Consider the following 10,591-nt stretch of genomic DNA (forward strand, 5'->3'; position numbering starts at 1 on the left):
CTTCTCCAATGTGAGCCCAAGACTCAGCCGGATTCTATTTACTTTCTGTAGCTCCCATCATTCCCAGAGCATCTACCTGACGCTAGCAGATGAGTCCGGGGAGGTGGAGTTTATCATGTCTCAAATACTCCATTCCTGCTGCGATGAAGGAGATGTGGGCACACTAGGGGTAGAGGTTGGCATTTGGTCCAGGAACAGAGCACAAGGTCCCTAGAGCCAGCTGGGCTTGTGGATCAGGGAGCTACGGGCTGAGATGACTCTAGAGGGTTAGGTTAGAATGCATCTGAGGCCTTCCTTCATGACAAGCAGGTGAAAAGCTTCCAGCCCTAGAAAATGGGTGGGGTCTGAAGCCAACAGGGAATTCTCCTTTATTTCCCACTCGGGTCGTAAATCCTTGCCAAGAAGATCATGGAAGGGATGCGATTCTCATACATCATCATCAGGAAGGGTTTGTTGATTTTCATCTTCCGTGGGGTCTCCATGGGCAGTGTCTGGGCTCCGGAGCCTGCAGCCCCTTCTGTGCCCTTCTCAGACATTCTCAGCTCAGCCTTGTGTACAGCCTGCAGAACCAAGAGACGGTCAGTAGCTGCTGAGCCTGGGGCAGCAGGGATTGGGGATGTCGGGTCATGAGCAGGAAGCCCAGAGAGGGAGACAAATTGCCCACGGTTGCCCAGCACGGCCATGAAGACGGTGTTCTAGTGGCCGTGCAGGGATAGGGGATTGCAGTGGGGTTTTCTATCTTCCTTGAGTTGCAGGGGCTCTTCAACAGTGAGGGGGCAGAAAGGGGCTGTAAAATCTAACTTAGCTCAACCTGGCAGGCATTTGAGCACCGAGGTCATCCTGCTGTGAAGGCAGGGTCCCTCCCACAATCACCTGCTACAGCTGCCTCCCAGAAAAACTTGACCCCCCTTTCTTTACTACACTCAACACCAGCCAGTTTCTCCACCTCCCACATTGGCCACCCACATCCCTCGAATAGACACTCTCCTTAAGTGGTGGCAGATTTTCCATTTTACAGGGGGGTGGGAGGCTCTAGTTTATTACACCCCGAGCTCTCTCTTTCCAAAAGCCGCAGGACCCTTTTCTTCTCTTTCCCCATCCGACCTGGAAGTCCTGCCTACTCCTCGCCCAGTGATTGGTCCCCTGAAATATTTATTCATCAGGGGAAGGTCCTTGCCACCGGTTTGAATGAGAAATGCAGCCATAGGCTCCTGTATTTAAACACTTGGCTTGGGAGGTGCAGCCTTGCTGAAGGAAACATGCAACTGGGAATGGGCTTTGAGAGTTTAGTCTCTCACCCCACTTCCTGTTCGCACTCCGTATGTCCTGTATGCAGACAAAATGTGATCAGCCAGCTTCCTGCTCTGGCTGTCTGCTCTCATGCCTTCCCTTTTAAGAACTGTCCCTCTGAAACCACAGACCACAGTAAACTCTTCTGTAAGTTGCTTTGGGCCATGATGTTTTATCACAGCAGCAGAACAGTACCTAATACACACCATTCTTCTCTGTTTCTGGATCTTGTCCTTCTATGCCCTTTAACCTCCAAACTGAGTTGCTAAATATATAAAATAATTAAATTTTCATTTATAATAAGTGATGGTTATGTTCAGGTATGAATAGACCCCATGCAATATTCCTGGACATACTTATGCTACAGAACAGTTGTGCATTATACCTCTGAAATTCAAATTTAACCGAGTCTTATATTGTGTCTGCTGTCCACATGGTCCTCTTTTCCTGCCCTAATCAACAGGTCACTTGCTAAACTGATACAGAGTGCTGAGCCCCTGTCTGCCTGTCTCAATAGTGTAGGTCCTTCCTTCCTCCCTCCCTCCTCCCTCCCTCCCTCCCTCCCTCCCTTCCTTCCTTCCTTCCCTCCCTCCCTCCCTCCCTTCCTCCCTCCTTCCCTCCCTCCCTTCCTTCCTTCCTTCCTTCCTTCCCTCCTTCCTTCCCGGATGGCTGTGAGACCTTAGAGAGAAAGTTCCAGTTAGATCCAGACTGGCTATGGGTCTGATAGACGTCCCAGCACTTGGTCAATATGCAGGGCATGTCCAGTAGAAACCATGTGAGTGACAATTCTAGTTTTAAAGGCTGGATCGGAGGCTGAGGGTGGTTTGCCTGGGATTACAGAGCACGGACAAGCGCTCTGGCTGAGGCTACAGGAGGACTCCTGCAAAGAAGGGGACAGTGACCCAACCAGGTGAGCTTACCTCTCCCACTTTCAGACTTCGATGAGATGAGATCCGGGTGAGGTCACCATGCTCCTCAAAGATTTTGCTGATGCCCAGGCGGGACAGAACTTTCTTCATGTTGTAAGTAGCTGAGATGTGGAGCCTGGGCACCCACACATCTACCACTCTGTGGAGGAAAGAAGGAAGAACAGGGTTAAAGGGCTCTCTGATCATCCAGGGTGAGACTTTCATCTTCCCTGCACGGGTCTTTCTGTCCTCGGAATAAGAGAGGCTCAACTCCGGGATTCAAGGCACCACATACTCTCTGATTACATCTTGTTTCCTGCCCAGCTTCCCCCATAGCACACACCCACTGGAAACATTCTCTGGTTCCTTCCCCATTTTCATGATCTCCGCCCAGCAGGCTGGGCTATGCTGTAGCCTGAGTCAGATTAGGCCCCTGCAAGCCGGCTGTTAGAGACAGACAGCGGAACTTAAAACCTGCAACCACTCAGAGCTGGGCCAAACCCACTCTAGAAGCCCCACAACTGGGGGCCATAGTGTGGGCACACTCACAGATACTGGCTGTGTGTAAGGGGGCAGTAAGTATGAACAAAAAAATAATACCAGATCCACTTGAGTGAATCAGGAATGGTGGTGTTAAATAAGAGCTTTGGGCCAACCCTGAGCAGGAAAGGCGGTCAGACAAGCTGGGTTTTCTCCCTGACTCAGTAGGGAACCATGATCAGATTTCGAATGAGCAGAGGCATCTGTGGTCTTGATTAGGATCCAGAAGGATGGCTCTGTTGTTCTGCTTGAAACATACTCTTAGCACTTGATGCTTGGGACAGGCATTGTTGCTAGGTGATAGACCATTGACAGGCAGTTGGTATGGGACCTCAGAGATGGAGGAAGGAGATGGAGCCCCAGTTTGTTTCAGTGTGGGGTTCACAGAGCTCCATGACACATGCAGAAGGAAGAATGAATCAATTATGACCTAGTGGGGCAGGCTTGGTGTAGTGAAGAGTGGAATTCCAGAAACCGAGTAAAGTGAGCCTCTGTGTGTGTGTGTGTGTGTGTGTGTGTGTGTGTGTGGTTGTGCACGTGTGCACACACTGAGCATCTAGAGACTATCAAGTGTTCAAAGATATCCCGATTTAAAATAAAAAGGACTCTGGTGTTTGGGGGTGTGGGGACTGGGGCTGAGGACAGGGACAGTGTCATGGCTGACACAGTACTAAGGCTTTCTGCCTGTGGTAGTCAGCAGAAGGTAAACCTAGATACCAAAGTGCTCAAAACTGAGACCTATGACATTGGACCCTAACACAGGGGAAGGGAGCCAGCAAAGGAGAGAGGCAAGAAGGGCCACAGTAGGGGAAGGCACGGCTCACCCACGAGAAAGAAGCATCTAGCTGCTAACCCTGGGCTCTGCAGCATGGCCTCAGTCACCATGGTCTCTGAGAACCATGCAGACATCTGACCAGGTGAGTCTGAGGAAGAAGGTAGGTCAGGGAATAGAGGCAAGTGCTTCAGAGCACTCACAGCAGAGGGGACCAAGGGAACTGAGTGGCTGAGAATGGTTAATAGCATCAGGAGTTCCCTCCAGGCATACAGGCCTTCCAGCAGGGGTGGGGGTGGGGCACATGCATGCCTTAGGACTGCTGCAGACTAGTCACTACAGTGTGCTGTCAGTTGTCCTAGGCTCCATGAGATGCCTGAAGGACAGGAAGTGGAATAGCGTCCTGGTTGCTGGCAATGGCTCTAAAGAAAGCGCAGACATGATATCAAGAAGCAAAGAGCAAAATTTGAAAGTGATGTCCCCCAGCAATGAAAGGACACAGTGTCTATGTACAAATATGGAGGCTTTACAAATGTGGCAAGACTTCAATCTTGCCAATGACAAGGCAGAAGACACAGGACACACCAACAAACAGACAGCTATAGAAAATGGACACGTGTGTGTATGTGTGTGTGTGTGTGTGTGTGTGTGTGTGTGTGTGTGTGTGTAGTTAAATTTTACTTAGCTTTAGAGAGGACCACATTTGCAAGAAAGCAGATGCAACTGGAGGTCATGTTAAGTGAAAGAAGCCAGACTCAGAGAGGCAGGCATCTAAACCAAGTATGGTGATATGTGTCTGTAATCCCAGCTCTCAGAATGCACAGGCAGGGGTTTGGGAGTTCACTGTTAGCCTTGGCTACATGAGGAGTTCATGGCTAGCCTGGGTTACAGGGTACTCTGTCAAAACAAACAGAAACAGAGAGAGGAGATAAAAAAATTAAATACTAAATTTTTTCTTTTGTATGTGGATTTAGACTTAAATATGTCTATATATATGTATGTATGTATGTATGTATGTATGTATGTATGTATGTATGTATATATATATATATATATATATATATATATATATATATATATATATACACGTGTGTGTGTGTGTGTGTGTGTGTGTGTGTGTGTGTGTGTGTTTGTGAAATGGAAGAAGACCAGTGGAGATGGGGTTCAAAGAGAGCAGAAGGAAGAATAAGAGAGGGTAATAGGGAAAGAAAAAAACAAAATAGCAAGCTTTCCTTCAAATATGAAATATAGATTCACATAGACACATTCACATGCACAATGCATATGTAACATGATACCATGGCATTGTGTGGGGGAAGACAGGACCAGTACAGACATAGACACACATATGTGTGTGTCTATGTGTGAATACATATATTTATACATATATACACAGAGATGCAGGTATATACATGTATGTGTATATATACACATACATATATTTGTATACATATGAAAATATCATCAAGAAACCGATTAGCTTGCATGCTGACTAAAAAAATTAGTTAAAAATTTCCAAATGGAATTTTACATTTAAAATTAAAGCATAAAGAAGTACCAAACATTAAAAAAAAAAAAAAAAAAAAAAACCTATTTCTAGGCCATTCACTTTCTCTATAGAATTTACAAGTAAGAATTTTAAAGCCGAAAAAAATTAAAACCCTCTGGCTAGTGCACCACAGACGGCCCCCAATCCATTCACACGGTGAGGCAGGGAACCGAAGGCAGGCATGAGCCCTTGAAGCAGACTGAGGGAAAGGTAGCTACTTTTAAAGCCCAGCAGCTTTGTGCCTCCCAAAGAGGAAGCTTTCTCTTTCCTCCGAGGAAAACCGAGCTTTCGCTCTGGAACTCTGGACAACAGCCTTCAAACTGTGTGAAGGTTCTGCCTTCGGTACACAAGCCAGCTTGGAGGACCTGGTGCCTGGATTCTGGTGTATTCTACATGCTTGGAAATCAGGGGTATAGGTGGGAGGGGTTAGGCATGTATCTGCTGATGTGGTCCCTTCTTTGGAAAAGCATGTAGCCCTTCAGCCTCTCCTGGTCTTTCCATGGTGGGAAGGAGCTTCAGAAGGAACAGCCCACCTCCTCCTTTCCCTTCTTCCCCTTCTCCTCCTCAATTGCCTAGTAAAGGGAGTTGAAGATGTCTAGGCTTGCCTCCCTGTGTGTACTTCAGAATAACTTCACACTACCAGCCAGCCCAGATGGGCTTGGAACATATGAGTTTTGTGTGTATTTGATTGTTGTGTGTATTGTGAAGAAATAAAAGTTTCCCTTTAGCATACGTGGGCAAGAGAGATGGGAGTCTCCTAGAGAAGAGGTGGGCACTACTGGGTTTGGTTACTCCAGGCCCGGAGGGGGCTGGGAGACAAGCTGCATCTCTGCTCAGAGGATGTGAGTGTCCCCTTGGTACATCAAGTGTCCATCCTTAAAGATTCCTCTGTGTAAGAATCCATCCCTCCTCTTTTTTTCCCCTACAGCCTGGAAGCTGTACCTTAAGTGCCACCTCCTCTGTGAAGCTCTCCCTGACCACCACCCTCCAGGGAGACTCCATCCCCCACACTCCCATAACTTCAGTGCAGAAACTTCAAAGGGCCACTCCTCGCTGACTCCTAGAAATGTTCCAGTCTTCTGCCCACCTTTACAGAGCCCCAGGGAGAGCCTAGCTGTGTACTAAGGGAAGCGAAAATGAGGAGAGTGTGGGGAAAGAGGAGAAAGTTCAAGGTCTCTGAAGACCAAGCTCTGACTACCTTTTTGAGAGAAGGCTTTTCCATTTGGCAAAGATGTCTGCCCGCAAGCCCTGCTCCAGGAGCTTCATCTTGCCATTGTCAGGAAGGACAAAGGTGGCTGTGATGTTTCCTCGGTAGGGGATTTCCAAGATGGTGCAGGAGAGCTGTTTGTCATAGGCCATGTCATACATGCCCCTTTGGAACATCATGGGCACCTTCACGCCCTTGCCTTCCTCTATGAAGAACTCCTCCTCTTTGGTCTGTTTTGGGTCGAATTCATACTTCCACCTGCCTGAGGGGTATAGACAAGATGACACACGTGTCTGGAAGGAATGGAGGAAGCCTGACCCCACTGATCCCTGGCCACTATCCACCCAGATTCAGGGGACATGATGCAATGTCCTTCTCCATGCCTGGAAGACGTCTGTGTGAAGCACAGAGGCCACGGGACCCGGTTATAAGGAGCCCGGGACTGGTATTACAGGGCTGTGAGGTAGCGGAATACATTACCCTAAGGCCAGCCGCCCCCGACACTGAGATGGCCATAGCTTGCATCTTAACAGAGCACCAGATTGTGGTTCTTGAGGCTCTTTGGCTTTGTGAGAGTGAAAATGCTCCCCTTGGTATTCTGAAGCCCCTGTCCTGTGGGCATGAGAAAACCACAGGGACAGTGCGCTGTGGAACCTTGCCCCAGAGATCTGTCGGCAAGCTCCCTTTCAATTTACGTATTTATTTATTTAGTGTGTGTGTGTGTGTGTGTGTGTGTGTGTGTGTGTGTGTGAGCATGTGTGCATGTGTGTGCGTGTGTGTGTGTGTGTGTGTGTGTTACAGCCAGAGGTTAATGCTGTGTTACCTTCCCTTTCAATCACCACCTCATTTTTGAGTCAGGACTCCCTCATCGAGCCAGAAGCTCACTGATTGGCTAGACTGCCTAGCCGGAGAGCTCTTGTCTCTGCCCCCCTTACCTTGAGGGCTAGGGTTACAAATCTGTACCAACTTGCCTGGATTTTAATATCTATGCTGGGAATCTGAACTCAGGTCTTTATGCTTGCAACACGGGCCATTTCACCACCTGAGTTACCTCCCCAGCCTCGGGCTCCCTCTGTTTTTAGAGAATGCCACAACATTGCCCATAAACTCGAAGCTGTATCTTTTCTAACCTGCTGTCCTCAGAGCCCTTGGGGTGCCGACTCCCCAAGTCCAAATCCTGGCTTCGCTGCTCTGTAAGGATGGTTTTGAACAAGTGTCTAAATTTCAGTCCTTCATGTGTAGAGTGGGGATGGTGACAGGCGTGTCAGAGGGCAGGTTGGTGACTTACAGGACGAGGCAGACTCTCAGGCTGTATACAGTGGGTGCTCCTTACGTCTGCATTGTTGCTGTTCCTAATGGAGTCACCGAGCTAACCCAGATTCCCCCATATCCCTCTCTGGTGTGGGAGGATGTGGTTCAGGCCGCCATTGCTGCTTCCCTTTCCCTCAGCAGTCATCAGCCTTACATTGGGTCCATATTGGGACCATTGCTGAGCCAAATGATGGCCTTGCTGGGCTGGAGACTGTAAGCCCTTTTTGTTTCCTTTCCCTTTTTTTTTTTCTTCATTTTTTCCTACTTTTCCAAAACTTGTATATATATGTGTTTGCTGTGCGAGTACAGATGTTGGAGAACACTCTTCCATATACTTTTTCAGTATCCTTTATACTTAAGGAATCTCTAAAGATCAATAAGGGATGAAGGCACCAACCAAAATGGCAGCTGCCACTGTCGCCACCACCACCACTGTCACCACCATCACCACCACCATCACCATCACCATCACCACCACCATCACCACCACCACCATCACCACCATCACCACCATCATCATCACCACCACCATCGTCATCATCACCATCACCATCACTACCACCATCACCACCACCACCACTACTACCACCACCATCACCACCACCATCACCACCACCACCATCACCACCATCATCATCACCACCACCATCGTCATCATCACTCTATGGCCCCAGGTGACTCTGCATTATAAAGCAAGGGTGCATGGCATTAAGCCCTAGAGAAGTGAGTTCTGTCTCTGAATGAATAATTTTAGAACTTGGAGTAACCCTTCCCAATTTTCACTTTTCTCTTCACCTTCCCACTCCAGCGTGCCCCTAGCCTTACCTTGAAAGTAAATATAGTTTGCCAGAAGCATCACTGTGCCTGGGTCTATGTTTTTGACCATGTTTTTGATTCTGCTGTGGGTTTTCCGACTGATGTATTTGTTGATCTCCTCCTGAGTGCTTTCTAAGTCCTGGAAGTTACTAAGTACCATGTCCGCATCATACACATTCTTAGCCAGTTTCAGGAACCTCTGTTGGGGCCTCAGCTTCCGGTCCATAAATAAAGCATTTCCTACACTCATCTTTATGTCCTTTGTCTCTCGGTTGAGTTTGTGGAGAAGGTAGTGAAAACCCATGTGCATGTCTTTTTCCGACATCTCCTTGAAGTTGAAGCCCTCTCTGATTTCCTCCAGTGTGGAGTTCTGGGCCCCCAGAGATAACATGGAGAAGGCAGTGGAGATGCTCAGTGGAGACAGGAAGATGTTCTCCTGAGGGCTGTTGCTGGACAGCCTCTTCAGTAGCTTGAAGCCAAATTCCACATTGTGTCGACCAATTTCCCGGGCATCCTTCTTGCCCCTCCACTCTTGGACTCTGACTGGAGATTCATACAAATCCAGAGCATCTTCATCCTGCAGCAGACCTTTCCCAGTGAGGAGGCCCGCCAGAAACAGACCCAGGCCCAGCAGGAAGTTCATTGTCCTTGAGGATTATCCTGTTGAGCAGCAGATCTGAGGTTAATGTGAGAAGAACCCCATGGCTCCTTAGGCACCAGGAAGACCATGGGAGGACAATGGCTGTAGGGTGTTGAATCAACCTTTGACCCAGTACCTACCTGCCTCCATTTTTCCAAACCAAGCCACTTTAGGGTTGGCTGGCTTGGGCTGGCTTTGGTTTTCTTGACTAATTCTCAGAGATCAAACTCTCTGTAGAGGATCCCATGGCCTAGACAAAATAACTATCCTCGGAATACTGAACCCGGTCTTCAGTAGCCCTCTCTTCAGCCTCTTCAGGAAAGGGGAAAGGGGGTAGCATCAGTGGAAACAAAAGACAAGCCTGGCTGGCTCTGGGCCTGACCTCTCAGACCCTGCACCTCCTAGTTGTGCTGGGAACTCTTAGAAACAATAGCTTCACTCACTGTCTTTCTTTTTCTCTTGGCTCTACAGCTCTACAGAGCTGCTGGGAGCTTGGCATTCAGCGATTTTTGGGCTATTCCTATGTAAAGGCCTCTATGTGTATCTCTCATGCCATCATGTTTCTCCCATAATCTCCATTTTCCAGTCCATGGACCATAGAAAATGGTAAAGCACACAGTAAGAAAGGCCCTAGAATGGAGCTGGAGGCAGGACTCAGCTGAGAGCTGTCTTAGAGGGAGAACCTGTGAGTAAGTAAGTGAACCAGCATGAGAGGAGGGAACAGAACAAGGAAGCCATTCAGGTGCCAGCCAGCCTTGGTCTAGTCCCAAAGCAGGATCTTAAGAGGTTCTGACTCTTTGGGCAGAATTAGATGATGGGTGGGTGTGGCCTGTCCCTGGGATTCAAGATGTGGCTTATATAATTTCCAAGACAATTGGTTCCTTTCAGACATGTTTGTTGGCATGTGTTTGATACTGTCCTGTTTTCCCTGCATCCTGTTATTTTTGTTTTTTTCCAAACACTTTATGCTTCCAATAATCCCATTTGGTAACACTTAAAATTAATTTGCTCTTAGTGAGCATCTAGGCAAAAATAGGAGAGAAATGCTAGAACCCATAAAGATGCTTCAGAGAAATGAAAGAAAACAGAACTCAGCTGGGTGATGGTGGGTGGTTCACACCTTCAATCTCAGCACTTGGGAGACAGAGGCAGACAGATCTCTTTCCAAAGCCAGCCTGGTTTACAGAGAGAATTCCAGGACATCCAGGACCACACAGAGGAGCCCAGTCCATAAAACAAAACAAAACCAAACAAGCTGGAGTTCTAGATTCTGTGGGCTGGGCTGGTGACACCGGTGCCCTGGATTAAAATAGAAGCTTGTGTTGCTCAAAGCGTACCTCCACCCTAGGTCATTTCCCAGTGCTGAGGAGTAGAAAAGTTAGGCCATATCACATCACTCACACGGTTGACAAAAATGCTCTACACAGAGGATCTGCCAACCCCCTTGAGAGTCAGGGCCGTGTGGAAGCTGGGTGCAAGTCAGAGCAGGCAGGCCAGAAGCCTGAGCCAGGCAGGGCAGGTAACTAACTACTGGCTGGCTGCTCAGCCCCAGACACTC

The 10,591-nt window shown here is 48.2% G+C and overlaps 1 protein-coding gene across 1 annotated transcript; it reads right to left on the bottom strand.

Moving 5' to 3' along the window:
* Positions 1-368: 368 nt before the first annotated feature.
* On the bottom strand, positions 369-9,036 carry SERPINA12 (serpin family A member 12; the record flags this gene model as incomplete). Its single annotated transcript, XM_080909331.1, has 4 exons — positions 369-560; positions 2,211-2,358; positions 6,258-6,528; positions 8,403-9,036. 4 exons carry the CDS (start codon positions 9,034-9,036, stop codon positions 369-371), a joined length of 1,245 nt encoding a protein of 414 aa, XP_080765457.1.
* Positions 9,037-10,591: the final 1,555 nt, after the last annotated feature.

The sequence above is a fragment of the Micromys minutus genome, assembly GCF_963924665.1.
Source record: "Micromys minutus genome assembly, chromosome: 1".
Taxonomy (NCBI): Eukaryota; Metazoa; Chordata; class Mammalia; order Rodentia; family Muridae; genus Micromys; species Micromys minutus.